This window comes from Microcaecilia unicolor, chromosome 6 (assembly GCF_901765095.1).
Source record: "Microcaecilia unicolor chromosome 6, aMicUni1.1, whole genome shotgun sequence".
NCBI classification, from domain to species: domain Eukaryota; kingdom Metazoa; phylum Chordata; class Amphibia; order Gymnophiona; family Siphonopidae; genus Microcaecilia; species Microcaecilia unicolor.
Genome location: NC_044036.1, coordinates 244,697,582 through 244,717,192, shown reverse-complemented (window position 1 = coordinate 244,717,192; position 19,611 = coordinate 244,697,582). Strand labels below are relative to the sequence as shown.

The following is a 19,611-nucleotide window of genomic DNA, read 5'->3' as shown; positions in this document are numbered from 1 at the left end:
CAGAGGCCTGGATAGGAATGCGATGTGCTCTTTCAATTTCCAAGGGTTTGGAAAGATACATTTTGAGAAGCTTAAGAATCATCTCAGTAAGAAAAATAATTGTCAGAGCCTTCCGAAGATTCAGGAAGACCAAGGATTCTTATATTGCACTGCGGTTGCTATTTGAAATGTCTTCAATATATTCAATATCTCTTTGCAAAGTATTTACGTTTTAGGAAAAAATTGAAAACGTATCTTTTTAGTAAGTGTTATTAGTTTTATGTAATTAATTATTAGTTTTAATGTAATTTTATCCATATTTTGTTGATACATTTTATTTGTAAATCTCAGTGAACCCTAAATCAGGTGATATAGCAATCAATAAGCATAACATTGATATTGACATTACATATGTCTCTATCATGTTGATCAAGAAGAGCAAATTTGAGTTTGAGTTTCCAGAGAATCAATATGTGTATGAATTTCAGTGATCTGAGCCTTAGGACTCAATTTCAGAATGTACCGCTTTGGTTGCTTCCACTTGTTCAGACATGATGCTTTTTTAAAGGAGCACATTTCTTTAATGAGAAGATCTAGTTGTGAATCAGAAGATTTCGGCACCATTTTTCTGATATGCTGGGCTCCAATTTAGGCCTCTTACCACTCAGTGACAGCAAAAGAAACATCCAGTTTGATGTTTTTAGGAGTTACCATCTAAGTAAGAAGCTGTTGTGTGTATTTATGAATTAGATCAAAGAAGTAGTAGCTATTTTCAGTGCTTAATTGATCCTAATGTGTGGAGCACTCACCACATGCATTTTCTTAGGATGCTGACCAAGCTGTACCCCTGAGGGGCTCATTTTCAAAACAAATGTATGTCCAAAAAATGTCAGAAAGTGGCAGAAGGACATTTTTCACTCAAAAATGTCCAAGTTGCAATTTTCGACACCCCAATTTTAGATGTTTTCCTCCACAGTTCATCCAAATTTCAGGGGTGGGGGGCGTGACATGGGTGGCACCAAAAGATTAACATTTGTCTGCAAAAATGGAACAAAATGAGAACATCTAGGCCCAAAATTAATATATTTTTGGCTAGACCTGTTTCAATCACGACTAAGTGACCAAAAGGTGCCATAAATGTCCAAATGACCACTGGAACAATTAAGGCATAATCCCTTTTACTCCCCCTAATGGCCACTGACCCCCTCCCAGCCCCCTAAGATGTGACAGTACATACCGGGCTGTATGACAACTTCATATATGATGGCCATTCCTGTTAGAGCAGGAAGCAGGTCCATGGAGTAGCCTAGTGGTCAGTGCAGTGGAATGTAGAGAAGGGGACCCAGGCCCATTTCCCACTCTAACTGGTACACTTGTAGTGGAACATGTGAGCCCTCCAAAAAACATTCTACATCAGTGGCGTAGCCAGAAGTCAATTTTTGGGTGGGCCAACAGGTTGGATGGGTGGGCACTAGACAGTGGTGTGCTGGTAAATGTTTAACAACAGGATCTCTCCCCAGTCCACCTCTGCACCCCCCCCCATGCTGGGTGGGCCTGAACCCAAACTGGGTGGGCATAGGCCCACCCGTGGCTATGCCCCTGTTCTACATATTGTACCTACATCTAGGTGACATCTGCAGGCATAAGGGCTATTGCAGTGGTGTACAGTAGGTTTTTGGTGGGTTATGGAGGTCTCACAATGTAATATAAGGGGGTAATGGTGAGATGTGTACCACCTTTTATATGAGTCCACTGCAGTGCCCCTAGGGTTCCCCACTGCTCTGTTGGGTTTAGTAAAAATGCTGGCTCCCCACTCACAACCCAACATCTTGTTTAATTGATTTTTCCCTTGGATGTTGTTTGTTTTATTTTCTTTTTTTCAAAAATGGTCCTAAAAGATAGACACACTGAGCAAAAAAATGTCTAGCAAATGATTATTTTCAAAACAAAAAGTTGCATGTTTTTATGGGTTGAAAATAGCCATGTTTTATTTGGTATGTCACCGTCCTATATTTTATTTTTATTTTTGTTACATTTGTACCCCGCGCTTTCCCACTCATGGCAGGCTCAATGCGGCTTAAATGGGGCAATGGAGGGTTAAGTGATTTGCCCAGAGTCACAAGGAGCTGCCTGTGCTTGAAGTGGGAATCGAACTCAGTTCCTCAGTTCCCCAGGACCAAAGTCCACCACCCTAACCACTAGGCCACTCCTCCACTCAAAATCTACAATTTACATTTAGATAAATAAGGGGCAATTACTCAGGCTTTTCCTGGCTAAAATGACGAAATGACAAAATGCAGCAATTAGCATATTTTCAGCTATATCAATAAACACATTGATTTACCTCTCGCAATGCTTCCATGTCATCCAGAAAATATCATTTTACATTTCCCCAGTTGCAGAAATCTTACAAAATAATCCACAATGCTAACTTTGTATCAAAATCTGGAATTCTCTTCCTAAACAAATTAGATATACTAGTGATTGTGGGTTATGTTGTAATTTATTGAAAATTACTTTTTTGTAGCTCAATCTTCAACCATGTTAGAACTCCATGCTGAATATTATTTCACTTCTTCCTGATGCCCCACTGAATTTGCCCCATCACTTCCTATATAATATTTTTTATGATGTATTATTTAAATGTAACCCTAATTTATTTTTTTTCTTTTATGTTTATGTTGTAGGCCACATTGAACCTGAGTTCCACTTGGGCTAATGTGGAATAGAAATGCCTTAAATAAGTAAATACATATGTTCACTACTGGATTTTTGGACGGATTTAGATGTCCTATCAAAAATTCCTCTCAGAGGCTGCTAATTTTGTATTCAGCTGAAAATATGCTAATTGCTGCATTTCGTCATTTTAGCCAGGAAAAACCTGAGTAATTGCCCCTTATTTATCTAAATGTAAATTGTAGATTTTGTGACATAATGCCACAGAAAAAGAAACAAAACATAGAACATTCCTTGTTTCATCAGTTAAATATATTATCTGTCAACCACAACTGGTCCTGAAGATCATGTTCATTTTTTATTGATGATAATTAGCAAAACACTATCAATATTTAGACAGCGAAGGGAGCTAACGAGTGTATCAATCGTAATTGTGCTCAGCTTCTCAAAATACTTCTCAGCTTTATAGTACAACGGTCAGCATAACAATAAAGATATGGTAGGATCTATCAGATACACATACCCACCTCCTCATTAGCTGAATAGTTCAATGAGCCAAGCATATAGTAGGGCGGGGTGTATGTAATCCTCATTAATCCTTATTTGAATCCATACTTTATTCTCAACATATTTCTCAACACTTTTTTATTTTATATGTATTTTTGTAAAAAGATTTCTTTTTGGAAGAGCCTAAACTTTTCTTTCTTCCTTATTTTTATAATATTTATAGCATTGTATATCAATCAGAAGAGTACTTAGCTTTTAGCTTAGGTCAGAGTATACACGGTGGAGACCAGTTGTCACCGACATAAATCCATGTTTCGCATTTAGCTGTTTCAAGGTAGTCTCCAGAGATTTCTTTCAATATGACTGCTTTTAAGACGTCTTTTAAGATTTTTCATTGATGGCATATTTTTCTACCCTGTGAAGGTTACAGAAAGAAATCAAGTTGGCTCAGAAAGCAGATTACATGGCTCAGAAAGCACCTGGTCCACCTCCCTATGACAAGACTTCGGTAAGTTCTTATAACATTTATTTATAATGACAAACAACAATAATGATATTTTATTTATGTACTGCACCAATCACAAGTTCTGGTTCAAGTCAGTTTACATTAAAAAAAGAAAGAATAGAAAAAAGGAAAATCATTCATAAAACTAATTAGCTCAGAACAAGATAAGTTTTACAGGCCACCAGGCAATTGGCAAGACTTCCAAACACACTTTATGGATTTCATATCGAACACATTGTGTTTCCACCCAAAACCTTCTTATAGCAGGAGACATCAATCTTCACCTTGAGGATACTAAACTAACAAACGTAGGTGAATGCAAAGAATTCCTCCAACTATGGGAGCTTCATTGGCCAAACATGCAACCCACCCATATTAAAGGACACACACTAGACATCATTACATACAAATTTTCATCAGAACTAAATCTTGCTCTAACAGATATGAAATGGACAGCTATACCATGGTCCGATCACTACAAAGCAAACCTTTCCCTTCACTGGCGAACAAAAGATTCACAACACAAACAAGAACAATTAACGTACACCACAAGAGGCAAAATTGACACGCTGATATTCTGTCAGCAATTCTATAACAACGAATGGACAACACCAACAGACTCATCCCAATTTCTTCATGAATGGGACAACAGATGCAGAACTATACTAGACAACATCACTTCAAACCAGAACCTCACACAGAAAAAACTCAATCCCATGGTTTACTGAAGAACTGAAAGAATTAAAAACACAAGTCAGAAGATTAGAACGAGTATGGAATAAGAAAAAAGTCGATTCAGCACTCAATGACTGGAAACAACTACAAAGAAAATATAAATACACCATCAGACAAACTAAAAGATTATACTATAAAACTAAAATCGGACCAGACTACAAGGATACACATAAACTCTTCCAACTCGTAAACAAACTATTAAACACCACACCGGTCACTTCTAACAACACAGACACCCCATCAGCACACAAGCTTGCGAACTACTTCAAAGAGAAAATTATAAAGCTACGACTCATGATACCTACCAACACTACTGATTATGTAAACATCCTTGAATGTTTAGATCCAATACCTGGGAAACATCCTGTAGACCGATCATGGACCAACTTTGACACACTCTCAATCAATAACATCTCTCAATCGCTTAGAAGATACACCAAGTCCCAATGCAAATTAGACATCTGCCTATTAACCTTATAAGATCTGCCCCTCAACAATTCAAAACAGACCTCACGAGGCACCTGAACTACATGCTACAAAATGGTCTATTCCCAAAGGATAAAGGAAACATTCTACTTACGCCTTTACCTAAAGACGCAAAGAAAATACAAATGACTTAACCAACTATCGTCCAGTAGCATCTATTCCTCTGATAACCAAACTTATGAAAGGCTTAGTGATGAAACAGCTCACTAATTGCCTAAATAAATACTCAATTCTTCATGAGTCTCAATCAGGATTTCGGTCGAACCACAGCACTGCAACAGTACTAGTGACTTTAATGAATAAATTCAAACAAACAATTGCAACTGGGAACAACATACTTCTCTTACAATTCGACATGTCCAGTGCCTTCGACATGGTCAATCATGGAATATTACTACATATCCTAGAGTACTTTGGAGTTGGAGGGAATGTCCTTAACTGGTTTAGAGGATTCCTGACCACAAGATCATACCAAGTAACAGCCAACGCGGCCATATCAGCCCCATGGACACCTGAATGTAGAGTCTCCCAAGGATCCCCCCTCTCACCAACCCTCTTCAGCCTAATGATGATACCCTTAGCCAAGCTGCTAGCAAATCAAAACCTCAACCCTTACATTTATGCAGATGATGTCACGATCTACATCCCGTTCAAACATGATCTAAAGGAGATCACCAATGCTATCAACCAAAGCTTCCAAATCATGCACTCCTGGGCAGATGCATTTCAGCTAAAACTTAATGCAGAAAAAACACAGTGTCTTATACTTACCTCACAACACAATACAAGTAATTTCACCACTATAACCACACCAAACTATTCACTCCCCGTCTCAAGTACTCTGAAAATTCTTGGAGTTACCATTGATCGAAATCTCACACTCGAAAACCACGTGATGAACATAACTAAGAAGATGTTCTACTCCATGTGGAAACTCAAAAGAGTAAAACCTTTCTTCCCAAGATCTATCTTTCGCAACCTGATACAGTCAATGGTGCTAAGTCAACTAGACTATTGCAACGCACTGTACGCAGGATGCAAAGAACAGATTATCAAGAAACTTCAAACAGCCCAGAATACTGCGGCCAGACTCATATTTGGAAAAACAAAATATGAAAGTGCAAAACCCCTAAGAGAGAAACTACACTGGCTCCCACTTAAAGAACGTATCACGTTCAAGATCTGCATGATGGTGCATAAAATCATTTACGGAGATGCCCCGGCCTACATGCTAGACCTCGTGGACCTGCCTCCCAGAAATGCTAAAAGGTCTGCCCGCACGTTTCTCAATCTGCACTTCCCCAGATGTAAAGGATTAAAGTACAAGCTAACACGTGCGTCCAGCTTTTCCTACATGAGCACACAGCTGTGGAACGCATTGCCAACTAACTTGAAAATAATTAACGAAATAACTAACTTTAGCAAATCTCTGAAAACCTATCTCTTCAATAAGGCCTACAACGAAAATCCTTAGCTTAATTATAACACTCCACCCTTATTCGGAAGTCTTCTTTTTATAAATGCTGCTTAGTTCTTCTATGTTAACCTTAATTTTTTGTAACACCAACTGTATCTTTTACCCTGGAATGGCGCTGCCATGACAGGTCTTTGTAAGCCACATTGAGCCTGCAAATAGGTGGGAAAATGTGGGATACAAGTGCAATAAATAAATAAGTTATTTAAAACACTTGTTTTAAATTTCTTCCTAAATTGTAAATATTCGTATTAAAATTGTAATTCTATTGATAAACTGTTCTAAGCAACCCAAACTAACTTCATAAACAATAGGATTCATTTTTTTTTTTACACTTATCAATAGAAATCAAACAAAATAAAACATAAGTACATATAAGTACATAAGTAATGCCATACTGGGAAAAGACCAAGGGTCCATCGAGCCCAGCATCTTGTCCACGACAGCGGCCAATCCAGGCCAAGGGCACCTGGCAAGCTTCCCAGATGTACAAACATTCTAAACATGTTGTTCCTGGGATTTTGGATTTTTCCAAGTCCGTTTAGTAGCGGTTTATGAACTTGTCCTTTAGGAAACCGTCCAACCCCTTTTTAAACTCTGCTAAGCTAACCGCCTTCACCACATTTTCCGGCAATGAATTCCAGAGTTTAATTACACGTTGGGTGAAGAAAACTTTTCTCAGATTTGTTTTAAATTTACTACACTGTAGTTTAATCGCATGCCCCCTAGTCCTAGTATTTTTGGAAAGCGTGAACAGACGCTTCACATCCACCTGTTCCACTCCACTCTTTATTTTATATACCTCTATCATGTCTCCCCTCAGCCGTCTCTTCTCCAAGCTGAATAGCCCTAGCCTCCTTAGTCTTTCTTCATAGGGAAGTTGTCCCATCCCCGCTATCATTTTAGTCGCCCTTCGCTGCACCTTTTCCAATTCTACTATATCTTTCTTGAGATGCGGCGACCAGAATTGAACACAATACTCAAGGTGCGGTCGCACCATGGAGTGATACAACGGCATTATAACATCCTCACACCTGTTTTCCATGCCTTTCCTAATAATACCCAACATTCTATTCGCTTTCCTAGCCGCAGCAGCACACTGCGCAGAAGGTTTCAGTGTATTATCGACGACGACACCCAGATCCCTTTCTTGGTCTGTAACTCCTAACGTGGAACCTTGCATGACGTAGCTATAATTCGGGTTCTTTTTTTCCCACATGCATCACCTTGCACTTGCTCATATTAAACGTCATCTGCCATTTAGCCACCCAGTCTCCCAGTCTCGTAAGGTCCTCTTGTAATTTTTCACAATCCTGTCGCGAGTTAACGACTTTGAATAACTTTGTGTCATCAGCAAATTTAATTACCTCGCTAGTTACTCCCATCTCTAAATCATTTATAAATATATTAAAAAGCAGCGGTCCTAGCACAGACCCCTGAGGAACCCCACTAACTACCCTTCTCCATTGTGAATACTGCCCATTTAACCCCACTCTCTGTTTCCTGTCCTTCAACCAGTTTTTAATCCACAATAGGACATTTCCTCCTATCCCATGACCCTCCAATTTCCTCTGTAGCCTTTCATGAGGTACCTTGTCAAACGCCTTTTGAAAATCCAAATACACAATATCAACCGGCTCCCCTTTGTCCACATGTTTGTTTACTCCTTCAAAGAATTGAAGTAAATTGATATCAAGAAATGTATTAAGTTATGTCCAATAAAAAAGGTATCATCTTATTTTCTTTTCCATGTTTTATTTTGTTTGATTTCTATTGATAACCTTAAGAGTGCCTAAAACACGGCTACCACACTCCTCTACTTTTTTACACTTGAAACAGATGATAGTTGAACTTAATTTTTATATGTTTGTTGTGAGGAACAAAACCTAGTTTGAAGTACTAAATAAGCCGAAAGATTTGTCGAGATATGAGAGAGCAGAACCATATAAAGGTTTTGAGTGCTAAGCAGAGTAATTTGAATTTAATACTTATAGAAATAGGTAATCTATGTAAAGACCTAAGCAATGGAGTAGCATCAGATCTCTTTTCATATAAGATAATCTTGGCAATTAGTTGGAATCTTGTTAGTCACTATCTGGATCTACGAAAAAGTTTTCTATTTCATAGTCTGTATGAGAAGAAATTATAGTCTGAACCACCAATTTGAAGATCACCTGAAGAGAAATAATCTTAGATGTGCTGTAAAAGTCTTAATATATAGAAATAAGATTTAACAATCTGATTAAATTGCATCTTTGAAAGAAATTCAACCAAGATGGGGTTCAACATTGTAAATAAGCAGACAGTGTTGTAGGAGCACAACTGAGAGCAAATACACTGAGAACAAATGCAGAAATGATGAATATATGGAAGTCCATAGGATCATGGAATAAACAAAGATGGATATAACAAACACAGAGATCCATGGAGTCATTAATCTTACACACACTTCAAAGGAAAATAGAAACACACTCATAAGTCGAGTGAAGCAGGATTCAAGAAATGGAGATTCCACAAGCAGAGTAGTACAGATATTTATTGCAGTGTACTTGACATCGATCATGTTGGGTCCATTACAATAAAATATTTTTACTACTCTGCTTGTGGAATCTCCATTTCTTCAAACCTGCTTCACTTTGCTTTCACCATTGGTATCTGTGTTTTGTATTTGTTGGCTTTTGACATTCATATACATAACAAAATATGCACACATAAGTAGACCAAGCTATACAGAAGAGAAAATAGGAAGAGCATAAAGAATAAAATCCTGAGATATTTAAAACTTACAAGCATAGGAAACACTACAAATTAATGATTCTTTTCTAGAAACTTATGTATGTTGAATGGAACCAGGTTAGAGTGTAGGCTTGGCATTCCCAGTTATGTCTAGGAGGCTGGATCTAGTCATTTTGCTCATGTAGTTCAGTTTATTTTAATATCTAATTAAAGCCATCTCTCTACATAAAATGCACCTCCAACATTCTAATGAAGCCTCACTTTCCCAGCGTTCTAAAGTGAGGCGGCAGAGACCACTTTTTTGCTCCATGAGTGTCTGCCCCGCCCACGCGTCAAATGTAATGACGTCGAGGGCGGAGCAATGACACTCAGCAAATAACAGCGCTCAACGTAAAATGACGTCCCATTAGAAGGTTGGAAACACACTATCCGTCCTTCCCAACTTCCCCCACCCCACAAAGTCGCCGACCGTCACCAAAACATCCCCCCCCCCCCCCAAGGTTGTCACTGCTAACACACGGAACAAAACCCCCCAGCACGTTCCCCACCCACCAAAGTCGCCGCCCGTCACCAAAACACCACCCCCCCAGGTTGACACCGCAAACACACTTAACGCCACACCCCAGCAAACACCAACCCAGGCAGGGGAGGAGTAGAATCGCTCAAGACTGCTGCCAGGGGCGTAGCCACGGCCGGCCCTAGACGGGCCCTGCCAGCCCACTTTTCCTCCACCGCGACAGCGCCAGCCCCAGCTCCCATTGCTGGCCACTGCTGCTTTTCATGTTCAGCAGCAGGGCCAGTGCTACAAAAAAAAAAAACAATCAGCTGACGACTAACCTGAGCGCAAACAACAAAAAATGTAAAAAAAAAACAAAAAAAACACAGCACCGCAGGCAGCCTTGAGGCATTGGCTGCTGGCTGTGCAGGCTCCGCCCATCTCTTACGTCATTGCCCCAACGTCGCTCCGGGGGCAGTGACGTAAGAGACGGGAGGAGCCTGCACAGCCAGCAGCCAATGCCTCAAGGCTGCCTGCGGTGCCGCGTTTTTACATTTTCTTAAACATTTTTTGTAGTTAGCGCTCAGGACAGCTGAGCGCTTCTTTTTATAGCGCCAGCCCTAGGAGTACCAAAGATACAACATCAAGTGGCAGGGCGGCCCGGAGGAGGAGAAGATAGGTGTGTACCAGGCAGGGGGAGGAGTCACGAAGATCGCCGATCAAGAGGCAGGGAGGGACAGAAGAGGAGGAGGTAAACATCAGTGCTAGCAGGCAGGGGGAGGAGTACCGAAGAACGGGATCAAGTGGCAGGGAGGGCTGGAGGAGGAGGAGGTGGGGAGAGAGGGAGGGGGGCCCCTGGCAGGGAAGCAGACAATGAGGGAGAGGGGCCGCCCTGGCACACACTCACCTTCACCTGGCACACACTCTTCTTCATACATACACACACACTCTCTCTCTCTCACAAACACACTCACACACACTCACTCTCTCTCTGTCACTAACACACACTTAAATCTGGGAGGGGGAGGGGAGGGAGGTGCCCCACCCTGGCACACACGCTCATTCCCCCCCCCCCACACACTCTCTCTCTCTCTGTCACAAACACACACTTGCACCTGGGAGGGAGGGGGCCACCCTGGCGGACGGGGGCCACCCTGGCACACACTCTCATTCTTACACACACTCACATTCCCATACACACACTCTCTCACAGAGACACTCGCACACAGTCTCACTCTCTCACACATACACTTGCACCTGGCAGGAGGAGAGGGAGGGGGCCACATCTGAGGGAGGGGGGCCCATCCTGCTACACACTCTCATTCCCACACTCACTCTCATTCCCACACACACACTCTCTCACAAACACACTCACACACACTCACTCTCTCACAAATACACACTTTCACATGGCAGGGAGACAGGGAGGAGGCACCTTGCAGGAGGGGGGACCATCCTGGCACACACTCATTCTCACACACACAATCTCATTCCCACACACACACTCTCTCTCTCAGAGACACTAGAACACAGTCTCACTCTCTCTCTCCCAATCACTGTATCTGTGTGAAACACACTCTCTCACACTCACTGTGTCACACATACGCACTTCCACACACATCACACACACACTCATTCTCACAGACACACTCACACTCACTCTCTGTCACACACACACACTCGCACATTCACTCTCTCTCTCTCTCTCTCTCTCTCTCTCTCTCACACACACTCTCTCAAAAATACACACTCCAAGGAAAACCTTGCTAGCGCCCGTTTCATTTGTTTCGGAAACGGGCCTTTTTTACTAGTATATCATAATGTATAGACAACTCATGTTCTGCAATACCATTAGGTCATTCTCCAAAAATTTATTTTCAAGCCAGATAAACTCAAGACACTTTCATAAGGGCAAACTTAAGCATATACAGTAGGGATATGCATGTCATTTCTGACTGAAAAGACAAGGAAAAAAATGAAATTTTGAGGGTTTTTTTCTTGTCATAAACTTGTTGAAAAATAGTGCACATGTGTGCATATTGGAAAATAATGCATGCATTTTTGCATACTGTTGAAAATAGAACATATTCTTTATGACATTGCCCCAAAACAAAAAATTATAAACAAAAATCAAAACCATTATTCCCGTAAATGTCATGTACAACTAAACATTATGAGGCTGCACACCGTTAATATTCAGTGCTGAGAGAGTTTCTGTGCCCTTTTATATTGGTCCATTTTTTAACAAAAACAAAGACATGATTAGACCCCAATCTGAACACACATAAAGAGAGTGAGAAAGCCTCTTTAAATAATTCAAGAAAAAGGATATATTTATTGAATTTTCAATAAAGTAAGGAAGTGAACAATCATAGGCATGATATAAAGACACTGCGATATCTCTGTTACAACAGTTCAACCATTAGAAGAGAAAAATAAAATAAACAATCATACAAAGAGGGGCATTTTCGAAAGAAACATCTAAGTTGGAATTTGGACGTCTTTGTGAAACATCCAAATTCGGAGGCGGGGAAAAGGTCATTTTTGAAAAGAGATAGATGTCCATCTTTATGTTCGAAAATACCATGGACGTCCTTGGATTTGGACATCTTTGATTTTTGGCCATTTTCGAACGCAAAGACGTCCAAGTCTAAAACGTCCAAAGTCAAGCCATTTGGACGTGGGAGGAGCCAGCATTTTTAGTAGACTGGTCCCTCTGACATGCCAGGACAGCAGTCGGGCACCCTAGGGGGCACTGCAGTGGACTTCATGAAATGCTTCCAGGTACACAGCATTTTTTTTGGCAGCTGCTGGCGTTATACGTAAATATTCAGTCCAGGTCATTGAATATCTGAGTTTGTGCGGATGGCTATCCTTTATCCATGTAAGTACAATATTCAGCTCTTAACAGCTAAGTGAAACCGGACAAAGATAGGACTGTAGAAACAGAGAAATGTAGAAAATTGAAGGCAGATAAAGACCATATTACCAGTCTGCCCATCCATTCCATCTATTATCCCTTTCTCTCCCTTTGAGATCTATATACTTGTCCCAAGCTTTCTTGAGTTCAGGTACAGTTTATATCTCCACTACCTCCACCGGGAGGCTGTTCCATGAATTCACCACCCTTTCCATGAAGAAGTATTTCCTCAGGTTACTTCTGAGTCTGTCCCCCTTTCATCTTCATTCTATGCCCCCTCATTGTGGAGCTTCCTTTCAATTGAAAGAGACTTGCCTCCTGTGCATTTATGCCATGTAGGTATTTAAATGTCTCTATCATATGTCCCCCGCCTTTCTTCCAAAGTATACATATTGTGATCTTTAAGTCTGTACGTACACACTTTGATGAAGACCACTGACCATTTCAGTAGCCATCCTCTGGACCAGCTCCATCTTGATTATATTTTTTTGAAGGTATAGTCTCCAAATTTGTACACAATATTCTAAATGAGGTCTCACCAGTATCTTATACAGGGGCATCATCATCTCCTTTTCCCTACTGGCCATTCATCTCCCTAAAAAGCAGACAGGCAAGCTGTCTACAAGATCCAGATCAGCAGAAAAGAAAAACAGACCCACATGGTGAAATAAAACTAAATTTATTCAGTGCAGATTACATAAAATCAGCATACAACTGATGTGTCTGCGCTGAATACATTTTGTTTCACTTCACCACATAGGTCTGCTTTTCTTTTCTGCTATTCCTCTTCCTATGCACTCAAGCATCCTTCTAGCTTTCACCATCACCTTAAGATTATCACACTCAGCATAAGTCCCACTGCTCTCTTGTGCACCCCCTGAAATGTACCATTCCCTTGGATTTTGCAGCCCTAATATATGACCCTGCATATTTTAGCATTAAATCTTAGCTGCCAAATTCGGAACAATAAGCTTCATTCACTAGGTCCCGCCTCATGTTATCAACACCATCCGTGATGTGTACCTTATTGCAGATGTTGGTATCAACCACAAAGAGCAAACCTTACCAGACAGCCTTCAGCAATATCGCTAACAAAAATATTAAAAAGAAGTGTTTCAAAAACTGAACTTTACAGCACACTACTGATAGCATTGCCCAATTAGTTGAACATTTGGAGAACATAGGAGCACTTAGCCCATTTCAGTCTGGCTTTCACCTGGGGAGTGAGATGCTTTTGACCTTGCTGTTATAGAATGTGAGGGGAAAGGTGGATGGAGGTAGGTGGCCTTGCCATTTCTAGACCTTGGATCATCTGATATATTATTAGGAAGATTGGTAGGGTTAGGATTGACAGGTCAAGTTTTTAATTGGTTTTGTTCTTTTCTTGCCAACCGTACTTATTTCGTTTAAGATAGGTGGGAAAGGTCATCTGTATATCCACTGAGATATGGTGTGCCTCAGGTCATCTTTATCATCTGTTTTGTTTATTGTTTTTGTGGCCCCTTTGGTTCGATTGATTGAGACATTCCCTTTAGAGGTTTATGTCTATGCAGATGGCATTCTGCTAGTGGACTACTATGATCCTTTGGAACCTGATTTGGTTCCTTTGAATGGAATGTTTATTGGCCAATACCAGTGGATTAGGAAAGAATGGGTTTAATTCTGAATATAAACAAAACAAAAAGCCTGTTGGTTGACAGAACACCTGTTGACACCTTTGGTTATACCTAGTTTTCTGGATGGCAAAGTGACATTATGTGATTCATTCCAGTATTTGGGAGTGATCTTGGATATGCAGCTGTGGTTTGAGCAGCAGGTATCGTGAGTTGTTCACTCAGGATTCTGTTTATTGACTAAACTGCGGCAGGTGCACTTGTACTTTGATGAAGGGACCTCTTTTTGCATTTGTTAGTTATTTCTAAATTAGACTATGGTAACGTCTATTTAGATATAGCTGGTTACCTTGAAAAAAAGATTGCGTAGTTTGCAGAATGATGGTATATGTTTGTTGGGAGGTATAGGGTTGCAGGATCATGTTACACCTGGGTATCCATTAGCTGCCCTTTGAGTTTAGGATTCAATATAAAATTTTGTTATTAACTTATAAAATGCACCATGGGGGTGAACCAGCTTACCTGGTGCGTATGATTCAGTTTTATCACCTGCAACGGACATTACGTTCTGCTGATTATGCTTTATTGACCCTTTCTAGTATGCATCAAGCCTGCCTTTCTGTCACAAGTGGCAGCGCATACTACTGGAATGCTCCATATCTATGGAACCAATTGCTTAGTTCACTACAGATGAAAACCTCCTTGAAAATATTTAAATTGATTTCTTCATGCAAGGTTTTGGTGTAGGGAGCTGACCCTGAGGTAACATTGGTGATCTGATGGTTCTTGTTTATCTGCTGAGTTAGGGTTAGGTCTGAACATGTTAGTTCTGTGTGAATGGAATATATATTTATTTTTATTTTTTTTTATTTTTTTTTGCATTCTTTTTCTCCTGGTTTTATATTTTACACCACTCTGGATGATAAGAGTGGTATATCAAATATTGTAAATTATTAAACTGTCCTCGGAGTGAGCTCCATTTACTACTACCCTCTGTTGACTTCCACTCAACAAGTTCCTAACCCATTCAGTTTGTTTGTTTATGTCACCTGATATACCACCTTTACAAAACCATGGTCAAAAAGAAAGAAAAGAAATACAAATGTTGATAGGAAAGAAGTCAAGCATACATAGAACCAAGTGACGCTTGAGAAGTGCTTTAGACCTGTGCAAGGGAAGTTCAAATCTGAGAGAGCAGGGCAAGTCAATCCAGAATCTGGGAGCCAAAAAAGTAAAATGCAGAGCACCATGTGGTTTCATAGTAGGTGAGTCTCAGTGTTAGAGTCACTTTAGAGCCCATACCAAGGGCACTCAAGTTATTTATTAGTTGTCCATGCAGAACTGTGTCGAAGGTTTTGCTAAGATCTAAATATATCACATCTAGCGCTCTCCCTCGATCCAACTCTCTGGTCACCTAGTCAAAAAAAATTAAGCAGATTTGACTGACAAGACCTGCCTGTAGTGAAATCATGTTGCCTCAGTTCCTTTCAATCTACTTGATTCCAGAATCTTCACTATTTCCATTAATTTACTTACCACAGAAGTCAGACTTACTGGCCTATAGTTTCCAGCTTCTTTCTTACTTCTGCTTTTGTGGAGAGGGACCACATCTGCCCTTCTCTGGTCTTCCAGGACCCTTGGGTGTATGTCATTTGACCCAGTCGGTATATCCACCTTTAGCTGGCTCCTCATGAAAACAGTCTTCTGAAAATCATTCAGGATCTACCACACCTTCTTTCCTATTATTGTTTGTTTTCTGCAGTCCTGCCCCTGGCCCTTCAGCTATGAACACAGAACTGAAATCTTTGTTAAGCAATTCTACCTTCTCTGTATCAGCTTCTACATATTCCTCCCCTTCATCTTTTGAATCTCACAATGCCACTTTTGCACTTCCTCCTATCACTAATGTGACCCCCCTTGAAAAAATACCCATGCTGAAAGGGTAGAAGGAAAGATTTCCAGGATGGTCACTAAGAGACTGTTATTGACAGCCAAGTGGTATAATCATTGTAAGGGCCAGCCCCTAGAGGCAGGGCCAGAGATAGGGTTACCATTTTGTGTCCTCTGAAAAAGAGGACACATGTCACGCCCCCCTACCCCGCCCCCGCCCCGCCTCATGCCCCGCCCCTGCCACGCCCCCTTCAGGTCCGGGTTCCGCCCCTATTCCCCCCCCCTCACATAGTCCCCTCCCCCCCATCACATACCCCCCCTCACTTACTGTCTAGCCCTGGTGGTCTAGTAGCGTCTTCTCTTCGGGGCAGGAAAGAGCCCCCTCTTTCCTGCCCGGAGCGCTGCCTGCCTTGCCTGCTGCATCCTCTCGGTATGGCTGGGATTCAAAATGGCCACGAGAGTTGAAGCGGCCTCGCGAGAGTTCAACTCTCGGCGGCCATTTTGAATCCCCAGCCAGACCGAGAAGGATGATAGACAGGGGAGGCAAGCGCTCCGGGCAGGAAAGAGGGGGCTCTTTCCTGCCCCGAAGACGTCACTAGACCACCAGGGAACATGGTAAGGAAGGGGAGGGGACGGGAGACCACGCGCCGATCGCCCACGCCTACCCGCCGCCCACGTTTGTCCAGAAATCCGGACAAACGTGGGCGGGGGCAAAATCCGCCGGACGCCTCGGACATGCCCTCAAAAAGAGGACATGTCCGGGGAAATCCGGACGTTATGGTAACCCTAGCCAGAGAATAAGTTATGACTTGAGGGAAAATCTGGTCTTGGTAGCCCACCCCCACCAAGACCCATAGAACCTAGGGGGAAGTCCCAGGCACCAAGACAGGAGAAGTTTATGAACGTGGTGTTGGAAACTTCTGCACAAGGCAGAAGGGATCTGCAGAGGGTTCCCAGCGAGGTAACAATGGAGGAGAGAAACACCAGGTGAGTGAAGTCAGAGTGGGCGTGCCTGATTTCTGGCAAAACCTACACTACCTAAACAGACCTTGATCAGAGGATAAGGCATAATCGTGCGTGGATTATGGGCAAAGTAAGACCAGTACAGCTCACCTATGTACTGCTCTTACTTATGATTCTACAAGACAAAGCTACCAGTAGAAAGAAGGAACAGAAAGAGGACTAGTGCATTGCGGAGACACGGTGTGGCTAGTTACCCCACTTAATCTTTCCCAGGCAGTGATCAGAGGAGTGTAAAAAGAAACTGCGAGACCATTTTTGGATAACTGCAACACTTGTATGTGTGGAGATGCATGTGGACTGAGTTTAATCAAGAGAGGAAAATCACCAAGTACCGTTTCTGTTTTTGTAAATAGAGGAGATAAGATTGAAACTGAGAACCATAAATTCCCTGATCTTATTGACTATGTTTTGCACTATGCTGACCATCTGAAGGAGAACTAACCACCCTGTATTGTTCAGATCAAGTTGACATTTATGAACTGTTTTTTCCAAGTGTGTTAGTAAAGCAAGTTAAAGTTTTTGCAGCCGAAGCTACTGACTGTAAGTGTGAGGCAGAGAAGAAGAAATTTGTGAACTCCCCGGCTCCTGGGGAATAGTGTGTGTGGACGAGAGAGGCCTCCCCGAGGTGAGGAGCTAAGCCAGAGGAGCGTGTTGGGGTCGATTACACTAATATATTTTTTAAATGTTGTGTGTCCCCCCCTCATTTTACCATATTAGCTATTTTTTTATTTCATTTACATCTTTTGCATTTACAGCTTCTCTTAGTTTTTCCAGATATTGTGTCCTGTCTTTCTCTTTCTGCCATCTCTTATTTCCTTACTTTTCAGCTACTACTTTTGAGAATCAAAGTGGCCTTTTTTTTCTTCTTACTTTTATTTACTTTCTTTACAAGAAGGTTTGTTGCCCTACAATAGCTCATTTTAATTTTGACAACTGCTTTCATACTTTTCCCAGATGTTCCCTTTCAGCAAACAATTTATTGAGGTAATCCCCCATCTGAACAAAGTTATTTTTTTTAAAGTCTAGAACCTTCACTATTGAATGAACCATCTCAGTGCTTATCTTAATATTAAACCATGCCATGCAGTCTGATTTGTCTGGTTAACTTTAGTGGCTAAGGGCTGACTCTTCCCTCAGACAGGGGATAGCCCCACACAAGTAATTTAAGCAGAGGAGCCTCTCCTGCCCAGTTAAATTGCTTTGAAAATTGACCCCATTATTCCGGAAGTCTTGTGAGTCATTCAGATGCTCTTAGCAAGTCTGAGATTGGCAGCAGTGTTCTTTTTAGAGTGCAGTGATTTCTACCTAGCTATTATCACATGAACACCATCACCATTTGGCTTTTTTCCTGATAGATGATGTAGGAACCCTTAGATTTGCCACAGCAACAAAGGCCTACAAATGTTTAGATGTTAGTCTTAGAGACTTCAGGCTTCCTGGATGAATTTCTAGTACTGATATGTGCCAGAGCTGATGTGTGAAGGTCAACTGCGCCTGGGTAAAGTCCCTGTAGTCTTCAACTTTTGACATTTATTTATTTAGATTTTGCTCACACCTTTTTCAATAGTAGCTCAAGGTGAGTTACATTCAGGTACACTGGATATTTCTCTGTCCCAGGAGGGCTCACAATCTAAGTTTGTACCTGAGGCAATGGAGGGTTAAGTGACTTGCCCAAGATCACAAGGAGCAGCAGTGGTATTTGAACCGGCCACCTTTGGATTGCAAGACCAGTGCTCTAACCACTAGGCCACTCCTCCACATTTTGTAGGCTATCTGTCTGTATTGGTGTGACTGGAGCCTCAAATATTTAGAAAGGGTCTTGTTACCCTTTCTGGAACTACTCTTTTTCTTAGGCCCTCTGAAATTTCGTTTTATCATGGCCTGATGAATTTCCACTAACTTGTGTGATGAAGACCAATCTCAAAAACCTTTGGACTGGATGCTCAGATTCTGTTGTATGCTGCAGGGTGATGTTTCCCAATTATTCAAGCATCTATTTTTAATTAGCTAGTTTTTTTTAATATTTAGATTTTGCTCACACCTTTTTCAGTAGTAGCTCAAGGTAAGTTACATTCAGATACACTGGATATTTCTCTGTCCCAGGAGGGCTCACAATCTAAGTTTGTACCTGAGGCAATGTTGCTGAAGAAATAGGGGTTTCCTTATTTCACACACTGATTCCGAATTAGTCTTACTGTTCCTATTAAACTGTCTCAAGAAATACAGAATTGTTTCATTTCTACTCTCCTTGCTGCATAAGAAAAGGCTGATTTCACTTTATTAAGAGTATCTTGATAAAAAGTGTGTAATTCTCATTATTTTACTTAGCCATTCTCCTGTTATTCATCAGATTTCTTATAAAACCTTGTCAAAAACAGTGAGCAAAACTGCAACCTTTTTTTTAGGAAAAACTGACCTGTGCTGTGCAATGTAGACTAATAACTTCTTTATCGTCTATTTTTTAGCCTGGTGACAAAAAATTGGCCCAAAGTGCTCAAATGTATCACTACCAGCATCAAAAGCAGCAGATGTTATCCATGGAAAAGTAAGTAGCTCTGAAACTAAAGGAAA

The 19,611-nt window shown here is 41.2% G+C and overlaps 1 protein-coding gene across 1 annotated transcript in view; it reads left to right on the top strand.

The window, feature by feature from the left end:
• The window catches only part of NPDC1 (neural proliferation, differentiation and control 1), a 366,783-nt gene that overhangs the window by 316,668 nt on the left and 30,504 nt on the right, over positions 1-19,611 (top strand). The window contains exons 6-7 of the mRNA XM_030206816.1: positions 3,586-3,670; positions 19,506-19,585. Of these exons, the coding sequence (XP_030062676.1) occupies positions 3,586-3,670; positions 19,506-19,585 (165 nt within the window). The remainder of the gene's footprint in view (positions 1-3,585; positions 3,671-19,505; positions 19,586-19,611) is intronic.